Below are 18,758 nucleotides of genomic sequence, written 5' to 3'. Positions count from 1 at the left end.
CAGTAATGGTGGAAAGAGCTGCAAGTCAGTCTGGAAAAATAAAACCCCTAGAAATTGTGAAAGGGTTAAGCTTAAGACTAGCTTCTAGTTGCTTTCTGGAATCATCTGTATAAAGGGGAAAGCCCCCCACGGCACTCACTCACCATTCCTTCTACTTCTTCATTGATTCCATCCACGGGGGCACATTCGCTGGCATGACCATAGCAGAAGCAATTTCCTCGAACCACCATATCATAAACTGCATAGTAGTACTTTTCTCTGATTTCCATCCTGGAATCCAAAAGGTTATCTCCCAAAGTGTGGAGCTTCACAAACTTGATTCTCAAGTTGGTGATTTTTAAGAGATCTACAAAGGTCACCAAGAAGATGAAAAGTCTGATCACATGAGCGAGACATGTTTTATGATTATACAACACCTCTTCTCTTTATAGAAAGGCACCGCAAATAAACATGTCTAAGTAAAGGTTACCCCTTGTATGATCTAGATGACCATGCTAGTAAAAAAATGCTTATTACAGAGGCCGGGCTTTCAATATAGTAACTTGATAACCCAGAAGCCATTCTCTACCAATGTTTTCACCAATTACTAAAGTGGACCCCAAAACACTTGATGAGGCCATCGGTCCTCCTAGGCCCCGTGTAGCCCAAGATTTCTTTTCAGCTTTACTTGCATTTGTGCTGACACATTCTCATCAGTCACAACACGGGACAACAGGGTGTTGGCCCCCTGCATCAGATACATTCAAAGCCCCAGTACAACTAACTACTGATAATCTATGCATAGCTTATAATAAAGACTATAGATATAGCTGTGGGTTGAAAGAGAAAGTCCACGAGTCCATGCATTAAACTTAGGCTCTTTGTGAAAATCAACCACGGAACAGAGAAACCGTGGTACTACTGAGCTGAATGGAACTTATGAATGCCAGTGCTTCCTCCTGCAGAGAACCAGCACAAGCGCCTATTGACAAGAGGCCAGACAACACAGCTGAAGGGCAGCTGGAGTATCTAGAAGCCCTTGAACTGATCTTTGTGGAAGGTCTCAGAAGAGCAAATATGCTCCTTCCACGCTCTCCTACCACAGTTAACAACAACTGAGCCTTGTATATTGACTGCTGTTGTATATGGAGGCCAAACCACTCGTGAAGAGAGTCTCTGAGGTCTCAACAATAGGGACGATGAAAGAGATGTTGTTCCCTTGAGTACAAGGTCAAACAGAAACGTGATCAGTTAAAATGGACGCCTCTTGAATTTTTCGGATGCCATTTAACAACGAAACACAAGGGAACTGTACTGGCAAGCCCATCTCCCAAGTCCCACAGATTTCGCCCAAAAAGGAGCAGTCCTTATGGGGCCCCGGGAGGTGTCCGTCCTGGAGACCATGTGGTCGTTTCTCACAACTGGGTTTTTAAAAATTTTTTTTTTATGTTTTATTTATTTTTAATACAGAGAGAGACAGAGCATGAGAGGGGGAGGGGCAGAGAGAGAAGGAGACACAGAACTGGAAGCAGGCTCCAGGCTCTGAGCTAGCTGTCAGCACAGAGCCTAATGCGGGGCTCGAACCCACGAACGTGAGATCTGACCTGAGGTGAAGCCGGAGGCTTAACCGACTGAGCTACCCAGGCGCCCCTATCACAACTGGGTTTTGAGAGCAGGGAGGGCAGGCCTCACAGTGCTCACTCTGAAACGACACAGAACTGGGTGTGCCATTAAATATTTGTTTCACAACAGAATGGATGAGTGAATTACAATCCAGAGACAGTCTGGGACACATGTCAAATTAATTTAAGTGGGGAAAAAGCATATTTCTGGCAATATTTCCTGGACGTTTTCCCTTCTACTCTTCATACTGGTAGTTTCCATGACAACTTGGTTCCCAGCAGGGTCATCCTCAGCGGGGAAAGTACCAAGAATTGGCCCTACCTCTGCTCAGGGGACTACACCTTATTAGCAGGAGAGTCTCATTCCTTCGTTCTGGAGGTACAGGACTGGGTCCACACAAGACCCAGGCTGTGGCTGATGGCACCATTGTCAACAGCTGCTTCTTTGACTCACTGAACACTTTCCATGTGTCAGGCACATTGGAAGGTCATTTACAGAACTCCTTTTCCCTCCATAATGACCCTCGGGCCAATATTGCTATCTCCACTGACAGATGAAAAAACAGAGGCTAAAAAAACAACTGTAACCAGGTTTACACAGATATTTGTCCCACGTCACAGAGCTAGGATATACTAGAAACAGGATTTAAACCCAGGTCTGTAGGACTCCAAACTCTGTTAATGGTTCACATTTTGCCTCACAAGATGATCAAAATGTAATTCTTTAACAACAGAAGCATGGTTGTTAAATGCTAGAGAGAGCTCTAAATTTAGAATCCTAACATACAGCGTCAGGACCTGATGCTAAATGGCGAGGCCACCATATTCATGTTGTTCCAACTTTCTGAGCCTCAGTTTGCTCATCTGTTAAATGGAAATAACAACCCTCTCCTTACTCAGCATATTGAGCATGGCTGAGACCTTGGATTCTCCTCCAGAACTCTTTCTCCTTTTCTTCCTTTGACAGTAAGAGCCTTAGGCAAGAGTGTGAGAGGGCACATGGCCACCTAGCTAGAGAGGTTTTTCAGTGCGTCTTGAGGTAGTGTGACGTGGCTAATTTTGGCCAATGGGATGCCCATGTCGCTTGTCCCTCTCTTCCTCCCATCCCATAGGTTGTTGGGACAATGACGTGGTAGTGTTGGTCCAGTCTCAACCATGTGGATCAAGACTGTAAGAAGAGAACTGGGTGGCTAGGGTTGCCAGATTTAGAAATAAAAATACAAGATGCTCAGTTAAATGTGAATTTTAGATAAACAGCTAATAGTTTTACAGTAAAGTCTATCCCAAATATCACCTTGGCCATAGTGACACCAATCCCAAGTATAGCATGGGATATCCTTGTACTAGTCACTAGCATTACACGGATACAGTTATACTAAAAAAATAACTTGTTTATCTTTAATTGAGATTCTACTGGGCATCATCTTGTATTTTGTCCGGTAGGTCTATTTGTAATATCCCTTTGGATGGTTTCCTAAGAGAGAAATAAACTTCTATGTTATTTGAGCCACTGTATTTTTGGGGGGACACTTTGTTACAACAGTTTAATCTATACCCTAGTTTCTATGTATTTTACATACATATTATACTGAGCAATAAAATAAGGCATTATGACCAGCGTAATTGTATGAGTACTTAGGACATAAAGCTTTTTGATTCTTGCCAATTTCAAGAGCTCTGATTAGGTACTGCCAAGAAAAAAAGGAAATAAAGAGGGTGGATTTAGCACTGCGTATTTAGATTCTGGGTAGCAAGAGTTCTTCCATGATTGCAGTTTTCCATCAAAGCTTTTATGGGAGAACAAGCTTACTCTGTATCCTTGGACTATAAGGATCTTCTATTCTGAACGCAGGATCTAAAGCACGAAATATCACCTAAAAATAGATATAAGAGTAATGGGTATTTTTGCAACGATCAAAAAAGGATTTGGAAGTAGAATGTAAAACAAAAACAGCAAACAGACCTCTCCTTCTGTTGAGGGTTCAATGTCAGAATAGCGAGAATCACAGATTATATCATCCACTTTTTTCATGGGGCCTGTTGAGATGCCTGGAAATGAGCCCTCACAGTCATAGGCAAAATATCTGTACACGCCCCAGGTTTTCCCGAAGTCAGACGAGCGTTCTATCAGCATTGCGGCCGGACGGAATGTCTAAAGGCAGAGTAGAAAAGTCTCATTTGATGTTTTGTATTGGTGATCTGCATTTCTTAAAAAATCTCAGATGAAGGTATCACTCCACTGTGCACCCCACACCCTGACTGCATGTGGTTCGTATTTCAGACTGTGGCGGAATTCTAAATACTTCAGGCTGTTCCGTGGAACCTCCTCCTGTAGGAAAGCATCTAGTCTTGAAATGTTGCACTTTCTCCCACCCTGACCAAGAATAGGAGGCTGTTTCTCTTTAGGATCGGATTAGCTTTGGACAAGCTTTGGTATAGTCAGTCACCACCCATAATCGGATTGGTTAGTTTGTGTGAGTGTTCTTCATTCTTTCATGTCACCATTCAGCAAATGTACCTGGACACTTACTCGCTACCACATGCTGTAGTTGACCTGATGAAGTCTAGATACAGGTATAAATCATTTACGATACCAAACACCACAGTAGAGTCTCATGCAGTGTGCTCCGGGAAGATGAGAGGGAGGAATGACTCACTCAACAAGACAGGGACTCCCATAATTCCACTCCTGGCTATTCCATTACCCAAAGAACTGAAAACAGGGACTCAGATGGGTGGTTGTACAAGAATGTTCATAGCAGCACAATTCACGGTGGCCAAAAGACAGAAACAACCTAAGTATACATCAAAGATGGATAAACCAAGTACATACATAGGATAGAATATTACTCAGCCATAAAAAAAGAAATTCTGGTCCTTCCTACATCACAGATGAACCCTGAAAACATTACACTAAGTGAAAGGAGCCAGACACAAAAGGACAGATACTGTCGGGTTCCACTTATAAGGAAACGTCTTGAAAGGGAAACTACATAGAGACAGCAAGTAAGTTAGAGGTTACCAGGGGCTGGGGGAGGGGCCAATGGGGCATCATTGCTTAACAGGTGGAGTGTGTATTTGGGGTGATGAAAAAGTTCTGGAAATAGAGAGTGGAGATGATTGCATGCCACCATATATACACCTAATGCCACTGAATACTTTAAAATGGTTAAAATGGCTAATTTTGTGTTATGTATATTTTACCACCTACACACACACACACACACACACACACACACACACAAAGCCAGGGAATGCTTCAGAGAGAAGATGGCACCGGACTGCATCCTAAGAGGGTAGGTGTTTTCCAGGCAAGGGGTGGAGGTGGCTCCAGAGGGCACAAGAGGTTGACTAGGGCAGGGAAGGAAGGAATTTGTTGGCCACGCTATGGGGTTTCCTTTATTTTTACACCACAGAAGGGGGATACCGGAAGACTTAAGTGGACAGCATGAAATGATCAGACTGCACTTTGGAAAAAGAACCCCAGGGCACAGCTATGAGACACAGAAAAACAAAAAACAAAAACAAAATGAAACAAGAAAAAAACAAGAGGCGAGGAAACCAATTCAGAGAAAAAAAGATGAAGGTCTTAACTCAAGCCTTACAGTATGGATGGAGAGAAAAGATGCAAGCAACTGCTCTGAAAACTTAGTGAATTTAGCCAAATATATTGAATTGCACTTGGTGATCAATTTGGTTTCAGTGGAAAGGGAGGGAGAAGAAAGAACCACGAGTACTTGAGCTTGGGTGGCAGGGGCCACTGGTTAGGAGCAAAGCCACAGGAGAGAGAGAAGGCATTTGGTTTTGGACTAGCTACGTGTGAAGGGACACCCACTGGACAACAGTGGTCTGGCGCCCAGCTGTGTGGACGGAGCTTGAACTGTGTGCATCTGGAAATCACTGTTGGCCTACAACATTTGAAACCGCCACACATAGAAGGCAGAGTTTCCCCCCAAAAAGCAAAGGGCAAAATAAAGGAACTAAAATCATTCATTGCTCCAGAAAATGCATCCACATGGGACTAGACAAAGGAGGACAGAGAGTGGTGCCTAGAGCTTTAATTCCATTAGGTCATAACCTTCTGATATGGGCTGAATGGTGTCCTCCCAAACTTCTTATGTTGAAGACCTAACCCCCAGTATCTCAGAATGTGATTGTATTTGGAGACAGGCTCTCTGAAGGATTAATGAGAGTAAAACGAGGGCTTGGAGTGGGCCTGAATCCCACGTGTCCTGTGTCCATTTAAGAAGTTAGGAGAGGGACATGTACAAGGGAAGACAACATGAAGATATAGACTGCCATCTACACGCCAAGGAATGACAGAGGCCACAGGAGAAACCAAGTCTGCCCACGCTTCAATCTCAGATGTCAAGCCCCGGGAGTCAGGGGACAATGCGTTTCTGTTGTTTAAGCCACTGCATCTGCGGTGCTTTGTTATGGCCGCCCTGGGAGACTAACCCACCCTCACCACACACTCTCCTTCCAGATGAGGAAAGTGAGGCTCGGACACATTAACTGACTTGCTACCTGAAGGCAAAGCTTAGATTCAAATCCAGGTTGAATGAGGCCCAAACCCATCTTTCTGCCTCCCTGTCTCATGGCATAATAGCAGGCTGACCAATGGAGGTCTGAGAGGAAGGAGCAATAAGACAAGAATTCTGGAAACTGAGGCAGGATGGAGATTTCGGAGGGTGTGATGGACGGGATGACCTGGAAGTAAGAGACGAAGTGGAATGAGCACTACGAATGGGCCCAGGCCTTGGCGTCAGAGAAGAGGGTAGGTGCGCTGAGGAAGTGGACGGCAGATTACAGAACAGGAAGAACAGGCCAGGAGAGCTGGCCGAGAAAACCGAACTTGGACAGACCCTCACTTCCAAATTAAAAACAGTGCTGGAGAGAAATTTGGGTGACCACTAACAGTGAAACTCCTATATCCCCAAAGCTCCCTTTGCCTTCCTTAAGAATCTTGATGGTCTTCTTCACTGATAAAGGGAGACAAGGGTGGGGCGCCTAGGTGGCTCAGGTCATGATCTGCTGGCTCCTGAGTTCGAGCCCCATGTCAGGCTCTGTGCTGACAGCTCGAAGCCTGGAGTCCACTTTGGATTCTGTGTCTCCCATTCTCTCTGCCCCTCCTCTGCTCACGCCTTGTCTCTCTCTCTCTCCTTCAAAAATAAACAAACATTAAAAAACAAAAAAAGAGACAAGGGTAAGAAAATGGAAGGCCACATTTTGACATATTCTTTGACTTACTCACTTACTAGGTGCGTGGGTTTTTATTTTTTTAGGTATTCAGGAATATAAGAAAAGGATACTTTATTAAACTCCAGAGCATGAGACAAAGAATTGTAAAGTAAAGGGAGGGGGAAACCCCGATCACCAAGTCAGCCACGACAAAGTTCTCAGGAGACCTGCCTCCAGGGTGGGGACATCTGGGGACAGACTAGCCTAATGTCTCTGTGTCACAAGGGAGCAGAGAGGAAAAGCCTTCCAGCCAGTTCTGGCTGTGCTTTCTCTCCCTCCCTTCTGGAAAGGCCTGAGTCCCAAAGGGCCTCTGACAAATTATCCAATTTCCTGTGGAGTTCCAGAGCTGCTGGAGACCAGGACAACACTTCTATGTAGAGAATGGATGCCCTTCCCACTCCTTCCTGAGTCCCCAACATGCTCAGGACTTACACTGGTGCAGAGCCACCTCTGAATTCTTTTTTTAATGTTTGTCTATTTTACTTTAATTGTTTTATAAATTTTTAATGTTTATTTTTGAGAGAGAGAGACAGAGCAGAGGAAGGGTGAAGAGAAGGGAAGACACAGAATCCAAAGCAGGCTCAAGGCTCTGAGCTATTAGTACAGAGCCCAACAGAGGGCTCGAACTCGTGAACCATGATATTAAGACCTGAGCTGAAGTCCAACGCTTAACTGATTGAGCCACCAAAGTGCCCCTTTAATTATTTTTTAAATGTTATTTATTTTTTAGAGAGAGAAGGGGAGAGAGAGAATGCACGTGTGTGCAGGGTAGACTCAGAGACAGGGAGACAGAGACTCCAAAACAAGCTCCATGCTGACAGCAGTGAGCCTGATATGGGACTCAAACTCACTAACTGTGAGATCAGGACCTGAGCCAAAGTCTGACGCTCAACTGAGCCACCCAGGGGCTCCACCACCTCTGAACGTCTACTAAAGAGAAGTGCTACGATTTAGGAAACATCTAGCTGTCTACAAAAGCAAACCGTGTATACATTATGTAAGTATTGGTAGCCCATTAAAACCCAGTCCACTCAGCAAGCACCCAGCCACCTCCACAGCAAACGTCTGTTTGCAAACACATGCCATCACCCTCCGTCGCCCATCCCCCCGCACCTGCTCAGCTCAGACATCCAAGCATCCAAGTGATGATGGATTCACCCCATTCCGCCTCTCCCTTCCACTGCTCTGCTTCTCATCTTCCTCCGATTCATGGCTGATCCTTTTTTTTTTTTAATGTTTATTTTTGAGAAAGAGAGACAGAGTGCAAGCAAGGGAGGGGCAGAGAGAGGGAGACACAGAATCCGAAGTAGGCTCTAGGCTCTGAGCATTCAGCACAGAGCCTGATGCAGGGCTTGAACTCATGAGCCATGAGATCATGACCTGAGCCAAAGTTAGATGCTTAACTGACTGAGCCACCCAGGCCCCCCTGAGGATGAACCTTTGATCCCAGAGAATCCAACTGACGATTCCCATGGAAAGTGGGCAAGGATTCTCAAAGGCATATCAGTGGCCGTAACAGACTATAGCAGCGAGGGCAGATGCGTGATTTGAAAAAGCTTTTCCAGTAATACTTCCAGGACTCCTGGGTTGCTGGGGCAGCTCCCTCCTACCTGACAATCAGGCCCATCTCTGCTTTAACACCAGCACTCTCAGGTGAGCCCCCCACTAGCACAGACCTCAATAAGGGCCTCACCACGCGCCCCTGGTTCTCACTGTCCTACGCCCTCCTCTGTATATCCCCTTGGCTATCTTCCTGAAATACAGTCTCATTTCTTTGTCAGTGGCTCCCTATTTCCTATATAATTCACACCCCTCAGCTAGGGGCCCAGGACCTTCTGACTGTATGTAACCTTACTTCACTTTCCCACTCACTGCCCTGAGCTCAATGCTCATCTACACTGAGCAAACTCTGCCCGAATGGTCCACCACCAGAGCTTTGCTCTCAGACAGTTTCCTCTGCCAAGAATGGCTTTTCTTCTATCTCCTCCCACTGAGATCCTGCTCACCCTTCCTGGCCCAGGTCAAACACAGTCCCAGACCACTCTTCACGAAGTTTCCTCTTTATCCCGGGCTAAGATCACTCTCACCGTCCTCCGTGCTAATACCGCTAATACTGTACATCATCTGAATGTCTGCTAGGGCTCTTGGCACATTCTGTGATATAAGTTATCTGCAAGTATGCATTCGCCCCCAGGGCAGATTCTTACAAACAGAAGATGGCTGGATTCCTTTGTGCACATATTCATTAAATGTTTGTAGAGCAGTCACTACCTGCCAAGCATCAGTATATATAAAAGCTATCACATTCCCAGTATATGCCAGGTAGCAAGAGTACGCCTCTTCTGGAGGGTTATGTCACATGGCCCTTGAATATAGGTGTTCTTATTCTGCCCACTCTTCCTTCCAAAGAGGAACCAAAAGTTCTGGCCACACATGCCAACAGGGGCAGGACGGAGATTTATCTCCAAGTGTGTCCAAATCCATAGATGTTGCTTTTCGCACATGATCTAAAGCCCAGAGGTTGAATTCTCTCTAACTACAGTTGGACAACCTGCACCTTTTCTTCATGTCCCAGTTCAGTCCCTGCCTCCTGTTTGACCTTCGGCATCTGAGTGCAGAATTTCATCACTGGCCCACTGTACTCACTTGAATGAGTAATTAATGGCAGTATATACCCAAAGGACTCCTGGATGTGAGCGAACTCACAACTACCCGTGTATGAGAACAGATGCACTTTCCAAATGAGAAGCTAGGACCATCAACATAAATAATGATAGTTCTGTGTATTTTTAGGTGTCACATAACATGAAGGCAACATCCTCATGCATGGCTGAGTTTTGCTTTTAAGCAGAGGGCATGGGTAATGATGGGAGGGGGCGCGGTGTCAAGTTGCCTACGGAAAGTCCCCCCCCAACCTCTCTGCCAGTATCCGGTGTCATAGTGTAAACCTTCCTCCCCAGGAGCAACAGCATTTCTGGGCAGGGGATCGAGGAGAGGGGCTCAGGCCTGGGAACCAGCAGTCTACATCCTGTTACAGTCTGACTTCCATGCCACCCATGCTCCTTGACCTCCCAGGCTTTGGTGGAGGACATGGGGAGACTTTTGTGGCTTAATCTATCCCTGGCACCTTTTTCTAACCTGATGGGGTACAGAGAAGGCCCCCAACTCCAACCCCAAACTACTCAAAAGTGATTTTCATCTGAGAAGTCGTAAGTAAATTATGGGTTTTATGTGCATCAACATGTACTTTAAGCCATGTGAAGTCGGTCATTTCCAGGCAGCTGCTTATGAAGAAACAAAGGGACTTTGTACAGAGAAATTCCCTAGCCCTGGGGTCATTTTACATCTCTAAAAGAAAAAGGATGCAAAAAATCCACATTTAAGTAGGCATACACTGTTCCAAAGGAACTGTAAAGCTGTTCCCATAGATTTTGCAAAACCTTGAAAAGTAAAGACAATACACTTCTTTTGCAGTTACCAGGCTCAGCATTAAAACATCACCATGAGGAGCAGGGATTTACTCTCCAGATGTTTTATTGTGGTTTGGGAGATAGTCAAAGCCGCCTCTCTCCATGGGGAAATAAAAAGAGGTCTAATTAAAAGTTTACAGTTGAATTACCTTAGAATAGCGGCTCTCTCTTTCTTGCCATGAAGATAGAGTATTTGTTAAACATAGTTATTCAGGCCCATCTTAAAAAAGCTGCTCAATTATCCCAATTTATGGCAACAATAATATTTAGGTTCCCATCGACGCCAACTCACAACAGACATCCATACCGAACAGGGAATCCCACAGCGCTCCCCACGTGACATTTGTGAGAAAGTGACGAATTCCTTACCTTGAAAGTCATTATGAGATGAGTAAAATGGAATTCTGCTTCCAAATCCAGTTGGATAGTTACGTTTTCCACGCCTATAGGAGCGGTTTTAAAAGTCAGAAAGGAAACAGTAAGGCAAACGGGAACATCTGTGAACGGTCGGGACTATTTTTCTTGAATTATCTTTATGCCCTGCATAGAAACCCTCTATCTGAAAGTGAGGCTGAAGACAAGACACCTTGGTCTTGGCTTGGGCAGTGAGGCACAGGCCAGAATGAATTTCAGTTTTCCTCAACTCAGTCTGGAGTTCCGCATATGGAGTCTGCTCACTGGAACAAGACACCTGGCGGAATGCCTCGAGTCGCTGTCAAAAAAGACAGCTTCTACTTAGGACAAAGTAAAACATCTTCCCAAATCCTCTTAGCCAAAGGATTCTCCAAGGGGAAAGGAAGGGGTCACTTCCTGTGCACAGTGGGGGTGTAGCTTGCAGCCTAAGGCAGGGGACGGAATCCTGGGAGGGTGGGGAGGGATACAAATATTCCTTTTTTTATGCAGGAGCAAAAAAATAAGAGTCTACCACATCTGTTAGATCTACTCCCATTTGGAAAGACCTGTCCCTGATGGGGAAGCCTTTGGATGTATCACCACAACCGAAAAACAAAGCCAAAGACAAAGAATCAGTCAAATAAACAAACCGGCCCAGAACAAATAAAAGCATCTTCCCTTTCAGGGGGAAAGCCTGAACAAACAAATGAGGCTCTGCACCATCCCCTGCGGGTCGGGCAGTCCCACCACACAAAAAAGGCCACTGGAATTCCAGAGATAGAAAGTACCTCCTCTCTAATCTTGGGCCCTCAGCCCGACTGTGTGCTAAAGGAGGGCGGCCCCTGTTTCCTGTGCTTGAGTGTGCTTTGGGGGTCTACCTTCTAAAGCATAAGAAGTCTTAACTGCAGGAAGATAGGAATGTGTCAGAATGAATCATGTCACAGGCTGGTGTATTTTCAGGAAATCAGTCGGACTTTCGAAATAAACTCTCCTATGGGAAAACTGCCAAGTCAATTGTGGGGGGTGGGGGGAGAGATGGTGGTCACTGGAACGGATATGAGTTAGCTGGAATGTTAAAGAAAAACATTATAATCATACTAACTAACCTTATCTAACTTATCAACAAGAACCGTCTTATAAACCTCCTCTGGGCATTTCTGAGTGAAATGTTAGCCCAGCAACTATGTGGTTCTTCCCTCCCAGGCTTTTAAAAACCCACAAGATTTGTACAAAATGAAGAGCTAACAAAATAATGTAAAGTACAAACAGAACTAGTACCATTTCTGCAATATATGAAAATATGCTACAGTGTGGACACTAAAAGCACATTCCACTTGAGATTTATAACTTGATAAAAGCATTAAAGTTTTTTTTTTTAAATACAGGAAGAAAACTCCAGATTATTCTCCTACAGAGTATGTGATTTCTGTCAGACCTAGAAATAGATCACTAGGAAGGGCTCGTGAAAAGTAGCCATGCACAGCAAGCCTGTTTCTACGCCTGAGCCCCGGTAATATGAGGCCATCACGCCCAACCTGGGCAAGACCCTCAGAAAATGGACAAACTCACATCCATAAACTCACTCCACATCACTTTAATGGTGAGTTATCAGACAACACGGAGGGGCAGGACTCATCAGTCTGACTTTCGGAAGACTCATCCCCAGCCCAACCTCATCTAATCTCATGATAGAGAACACAGTCCCTCTACTTGAAAATCTCTTCCTTCTGACATGTGGAACTCCCTTGTCCCACAAATTCAAAGTTGCAGAAATTGATGAAGTCCTGACGTGACCAACAAGAACCCTTCTCTACCACATGATGAACATTTTTCTATCAACCAGATACTCATATGGAGGCATCCTTTTTATTATTTATTTTTAGAGGCATCCTTCTGCCTCTTCATTTAGCTGGAAGAATGTGGGCCGTCAGGACATGCTCCTGCTCCCTGTTTGGAATAAGCTCTATGCGATTTCAGAAGTCCTCTGTGACTTAGTTACAGATTTACAGAAACTTCTCTTTCAAACTGAACTGTGAACCAAGATAAGCTCCTCTAAGAATTGATAAGGCTCTAATTGATACATGCTTCCTAAGGACCAGTCTGTCTCAATCTGGTAACCAATGTGGTCCCATGGCTGACCAATAATCAATCCTCCCCAGAAACCAACAGTTTTCTAGAAAGCATGTGTAATTTCACAATCAATGATAAGGAAGTCTATTAAAGGAGTTTCCTATTTACAGAATGTTAAATGACCGCAAACATCCAAAAATTTCCCAGGTGTAGGGCATGTACTAAAAAGGTCTAGTACATTCCATGCTTTCTATGACCATTCCTAGGTTCACTTTTTTGAGAGCCAAAATTCTTGTACTCTTTTGAAATATCTAATGGTACACTGTTAATTAAGAGACACAAGAACTCCACCTTTATTTCCTAAGGTTCTGCATTCAAGTTTGAAACCAATGCAAAACTAATTTGGGCTGTTTCCTGGTCAAGTAACAATAAATTTAATGAATTTACTAAACCCAAACCCAAAAGGTAAAGAAAAAAGGGCTGGGTTCCCACACTCATTAAAGGAACTGAGTTGGGGTCATATCCATGTTGACAAGAGTCTTTAGAAAATTAGATCTAGTGCTGATTCATAGTACTATTACTGGATTTTCTCGAGGTGCAAGGAAGGTGATGGTAGAGATCGGGACTGATTCTACCCTTTTCTTTGCGATTAATCCAAATGAAAGATGCTCTATTTTGTGGAAGATTAAGGACCTGAAATAGTTCAGGGCCTTCCCACCCCCACCTCCTCACTGCCCCCGTAAAGGCTCCCCTCAGGATAAGGACCAGGAAATTCCCCTTTGGTCTAGCATGAAAGACTGCTTTCTTATAGAAAGTGCATGCTTCAGGAAGGAGATCAGATTTTACCATGTGAAGGTAGTGCTTCAGGCAGTAAATCTGCCAAAGACCATAATTACAGGGCAGAGAAATCAATCAAGATTACAAATACCCAGAAGCCTGTGAACCCTTCCAGGTGACCCATCACACTCCACACAACTACTTGTTCCCACACCAACCACATACCGTTTTCGGATTGCCACCAAATCTTAAGGCGGTTTGGAGCAAATGTAGTGACCACATTTTCAATGAGATGACTGTCAGGGTTGAGGGTCTCGTGATAAGGATCTTGTGAATTGCATATGAAGCATTTTTTGTCCTCCTGAAAGCAAAGTTAGTTTCATGAGTCTACAAAACAATCACACACACACACACACACACACACACACCTCAAAAATCAAGCCCACAATACAAAAATCAAACCTACTTGCTTCAAGCACAATGAATGTGCCCAAATTACTTCCATGCCATAGAATATGCCTTCTACTTTTTAACTCATGGAGTATGAATTACTCCTGAAAATTTCCTCCACTCTTGTCAATTCAAGGTCAAAAGTAAAAGAAGGCATTGTTTCCACAAGCCAGTACTTGAATCAAAATGAAATTTCTAGGCCTAAGCCTTCATCTCCATGAACAGCTAGGAAAGCTTCCTCTTAAAGCAAAAACGCAGAAGAGGCATTAGAGAATTTTTGCTGACATGCTTTAAAGCAAACTGAGAAATGAAAGGAAAAAAAAAAAAGAACAATTCACGTGGCCTGATTTTCTAAAACCGACATAATGCAGAGGCCTAATACATTTGTGTTAGGCAAATGTATTTAAGCAGCTTTGGGAAATATGAACCAGTTTTCGGAGCCTCTGCACTCCCCCAGCAGCAAATCAGGGGTGGTGGCTTAAAGGGAACATTCACATAGTACTCAGGATATTGGGGAAGTGGGGACCTGCTGTGTTGAACCCACTATAAATAGACCAACTCATAGAAGGCCAACATGGACTAAGACTGGCACCCACAGAGGTCACATACATCTCACAGACAACATTTAATCAGGGGTAATATTCTGAGAAGGACAATAACCAATGGACTGGGCTCTTATGTTTGTATTTATTTAGCTATTAGTTATCACCTTCCTCCCAAAAGGGTTTAGGGACTGGCCAAGAGATGTACTAAGACAAAGAGAACAGAAGTCAGGAATGTAATGGGACCCTGGACAAAATACTTAGGATTCCTGCCTCAGTTTTCAGACCCATTAAATGCTTGAGTAAAGCGCACAGCCAGGCCCTTTCTCTCAGCTCTGCTATCTGTAGAGAGCACTCCGTGCTTTCAGGGCTAATCACGTCAACCAGAGAGTTTGGTCCTGGTTGGCCTTTAAGACAAACAGGTCAATTCTCATTCTGGTCAAAGCCGGCATCAGAATCTGGTGATTCATTTACAGGATGTCCTCGCCTCCGAAGTAAATGTTAACATAATATTGTAGGTAAAATTTACATGCTAATATTAGAAAAGGTAACATCAACTGCCTTCATTAACTTGTAGTCAAGAAAACTAACACTGGAGAACAATTACCAGAACTTAAAAAAAAAAAAAAAAAAAGAAGTTTAATTATAGCCACCCTTCTAATCAGGAGGAAGCAGTCTAGACATATCTGTATAAACCTGGAAGCAAACGAGCAAAATCCACTTTACCACATTCCTTTGGTTTAATTTCTCAAGTCACCAGAATGGGCTCTCTCTCTGCTTTGTAAACGTGACTCCATTTTAAGACATCTGTGGTGCAAATGGTACAACACCACCCTTTTCCCAGGTAGGTGGGTGGACCAAAATTGGAGCATTTGGCTCTGGCCTTGTCCTCCATGTGTGACTAGCCTGCCTTTGGCTTCCTTTCGAGGACAGAAATATCAGTGTACTTAAATAAATAAGGAAAAGACTTCTGATTCTAGGTAGTTTATGTTTTGTGTCTTCTTTTAATATTAGTTTGGACTTTTTAAAAATAGGACTTTTGACATCTAAGATCTCCTAGGGCTACTTTTAGAAAGGACACCCTGAAATTTCAGTTTGGTCCTCCACTACCAGGGTACCATGGCAACCAGGGCATTTGAAGAAGTCTCTGCTGTTGGATAGATGGGAATAGCACCGCAAGAGAGAATATCAGGTCCAGTGGCTGGAGTGACCTCTCAAAACACGTCAGGGCTGCAATACCCCTCCTGCAAGGGCAAGGCTTAGGAGAAACCCAAGATCACTATTCAAGTCTAAGAAATAGAGGATCAACTATCTTTTATGCACATTTCCAAGGAGGACAGATTAGAAAAGACTTTTGGAGGCCTCGCGTCAGGATCCATGGCAGGGTCCGTTCAGTCTGCGGCCCTGACTTTCCATAGTGACTATGTCGGCCGGCCGTGGGGGCAGCAGGAAATGTTTGGCGGAAACAACTGTGCAAACGGAGATGGAGCAAAAAAGGGTGAGCAAGCCGTCTAATCCCGGGACTCCCCGACTGGCCGCACTTCCTATCTGAAGAGCTGGCAGGATGTGGAGTCCCCAGCGCCTGACCCTGTGGTCTGGATTGGAGGAGGAGTGCGCACACAGCCTTGAGCTGCGGTCTCTGCCCTCACCTGGAGGTGGCTGACAATACAGTAGGGCTCAGGCTTGTGCAGCCCGCACGTCGAGGTCACCGAGAGCTTTTGTGCTCGGCCGATGAGAAGGTCGCCGGTGGCGGGGTAGCAGCTGCCCTCCGCGCAGCCATAGCTGAATTCGGGTTCTTGAGCGCGCACTTGGGCTCCGCACAGGGCTGTGGAAAGGGCAGGCGACACGGCAGGTGGGGAGGAGTGCACAAATCGGGAGCGAGCCCAAGCAAAACCAACAAGCAGGAGCGGGGAGGGAGTAGATTCAGAAGAAAGCAGAAATGCACCGAAAAAAAGAGGCACAAGGGAAAGATGAGCGAGGGAGAGGCCAGGACGTGGAGAGGGTTCAGAAAGACACGATATCAAGTTTGTCCAGCAGTCTAGAACCTCATTCCCTGGAGACCCAGGGACACTCAAGCCCACTCACATCCGTCCCGAAGCAGCAGCTCAGGTCACAAAAGGCAGACGTACAGGCCAGCCATCTCGACTTGCCTGTGCCCGGACCCTTGTGTGGGGAGGGGACAAGGCGAAACACCCATGTGCACGCAAGTATGCGGGTGAGTGTATGAACCTTGTGAATGCAGCAGCCTGTGCATCCTCTGGGCACCGTGAGTGTGTGTGCCAGGAGATCTGTGCGTGTGGGGTCGAGAATGTGTGTGCGTGCACGCTCGGGGGGCCGGGGCGCTTTGCTGGGGGCGAGGCAGTAGGACTCGCAGGGGACGCCGCTTTCGCGATCAAGGGGTGAGTGAACCGTCCCTGCGACTTTGGAGTAGCTTCAACGCTCCGTCATTCCGGGGAAGCACCCGGTCCAGCTGTTTAATGGCGCCATCCGGGGGCAAACAGCGATGGTTAATTGAAGCCACATGGCCCCAATCAGTTCCCAGGACTAAGCCTGCGCTCAGCTTGGGCACTTGGCTGGGAAAAGGGCTCCAGGGCTCGAGCTCCCCAACCCATCCCAGGGGGCCTGCCCCTGCCCCCCCAGCCGCGGAGAGCACAGGACAAAGGTGCAAAGCCCAAGCAGGGGCCGCGGACCCCGGTTCTGGGCACACAGCTTCTGGGATGCGGGTCCGCCGTGATCCTCGAGCGCAGTCCCCAGCCGCCACCGAGGGCGCCAGCGTTTAACCCCGGGGCGCGATTCTCACCCCAGCCCCGCTCCTGCTCCCCCAGGCTCCCACGAAGCCGGGTCAAACAGCTTGTGGGGTTTCTTCCCTCCCAGTCCAAGTCCCCACCTCTCCCCCACCGCGTCGGCGCGATTACCTAGGAAACCGAAAACGAACACCTGGAGCGGCCCCATGGCCAGTGCCTGCACAGCCGAGGGGATACTGCAGAAGAGGGGAGAACGCACCCGCTGAGCCGCCTGCCCCCTTTTTCTCGTCTTCCTTTCTGGAGAGGTGGAGGCAAGGGGGAAAAAAAAGAGCAAATGTTCAGAGAGAGGAGAGGGGCCCTTCCATTTCCTGCCGCTCCCACGGAAGCAGGGGGTCGGAGGGTCGGGAGGGGAAAAAAAAATCACGCAGCCAGTTTGTCCTCCTACCCGGGCGGCGCGAGCGCTCTCCCCGCAGCCCGGAGCCCAAAGAAGGGAATTAGAAAGTTTAGCCTTGGGAGGAACCGGGGGAGGTGCCTCCGCTCATGCGCACACAGGGAGCAGGGGCTGAGGGGGCGGGCGGCCACCGCCAGGGGGGAGGGGGTGAGGTCCGGGTCCCACCCTCCCGGGGCGCCTCTTTTGTTTTAAGGCCGCGCCTGCGGTGGCCGCAGGCGGCAGGCTCTCCGCGGGGCCGCCCCGGGGTGCGCATCGCCAGTAGGGGCGCGGGGGCGGGGGGCCGCGTCTGGGCTGGTGGCGGAGGTAGGTGCCGGGATCGCTGCGAGAGCCCCCACCCCCACCCCGGTGGGACCTCCCGCGCGCACTCGGGCGTTTACATTTGCAAGGGGTGAGTCACGAAAGGGTACCCGGGGCCACAAACTCCCGCCCCGGGCGCCCGGGAAAGGCGGGTTAACCCTTTAGAAAGAGGGTCGACCTGTCAGGTTTGTTGCCTTACAAAGAAGTGAATCCGGGATCGCGGAGCTTGGGCCAGACGCGACATCGCTAATGTCACTACGGGAAGCGACGAAACTGGTCTTCCCAAGGCTTCCTTTGCGCGCACATTTATTCGGGACCTGCCACCCAGGTGGCCGTGGCATCGAATTGCCCATTTCATCCAGCTTTTTAAAAACCTACTTACCTAAATCCAGATGATGGCTCCAATTAAGGGCATTTCTCCAACGAAACAATTGCTGGTGAAGCTTTTTTTCCCATCTCACTGTGACAGAGTTGATTCAACCACGAATGAGACACACTTCACCGCCTCCACGAAGCACCACCTGAGCAATTCCAGGGAGGAACTCTGTGGGGAGAGAGGGCTTCTTCTAATGGCCCTGCGTGCAAATAAGGGGTAAAAAGAAGCTCCCCCATCTCCTAGGGGGCGGGGAGGGGGGCGGGAAGACAGGCTGGCGGCCAGACTGCAGCCCTTCCAGTGAATTAGCCCAATTCTGCTGCCTTAGCAGAGGATGGATGGAGTCAAA

The 18,758-nt window shown here is 46.8% G+C and overlaps 1 protein-coding gene across 1 annotated transcript in view; it reads right to left on the bottom strand.

Moving 5' to 3' along the window:
- Window positions 1–17,557, bottom strand: part of LAMB1 (laminin subunit beta 1) — a 66,176-nt gene extending 48,619 nt beyond the window's left edge. The window contains exons 1-7 of the mRNA XM_029918696.1: window positions 17,460–17,557; window positions 16,194–16,369; window positions 13,778–13,913; window positions 10,682–10,755; window positions 3,565–3,753; window positions 3,412–3,475; window positions 144–346 (exon numbers count right to left, since the gene is read on the bottom strand). Coding sequence (XP_029774556.1) covers window positions 144–346; window positions 3,412–3,475; window positions 3,565–3,753; window positions 10,682–10,755; window positions 13,778–13,913; window positions 16,194–16,369; window positions 17,460–17,496 — 879 coding nt within the window. The 5' untranslated portion in view covers window positions 17,497–17,557. The remainder of the gene's footprint in view (window positions 1–143; window positions 347–3,411; window positions 3,476–3,564; window positions 3,754–10,681; window positions 10,756–13,777; window positions 13,914–16,193; window positions 16,370–17,459) is intronic.
- Between the last annotated feature and the right edge of the window lie 1,201 nt (window positions 17,558–18,758).

This window comes from Suricata suricatta, chromosome 2, assembly GCF_006229205.1.
Source record: "Suricata suricatta isolate VVHF042 chromosome 2, meerkat_22Aug2017_6uvM2_HiC, whole genome shotgun sequence".
Taxonomy (NCBI): domain Eukaryota; kingdom Metazoa; phylum Chordata; class Mammalia; order Carnivora; family Herpestidae; genus Suricata; species Suricata suricatta.
This window is presented reverse-complemented; position numbering and strand designations above follow the sequence as displayed.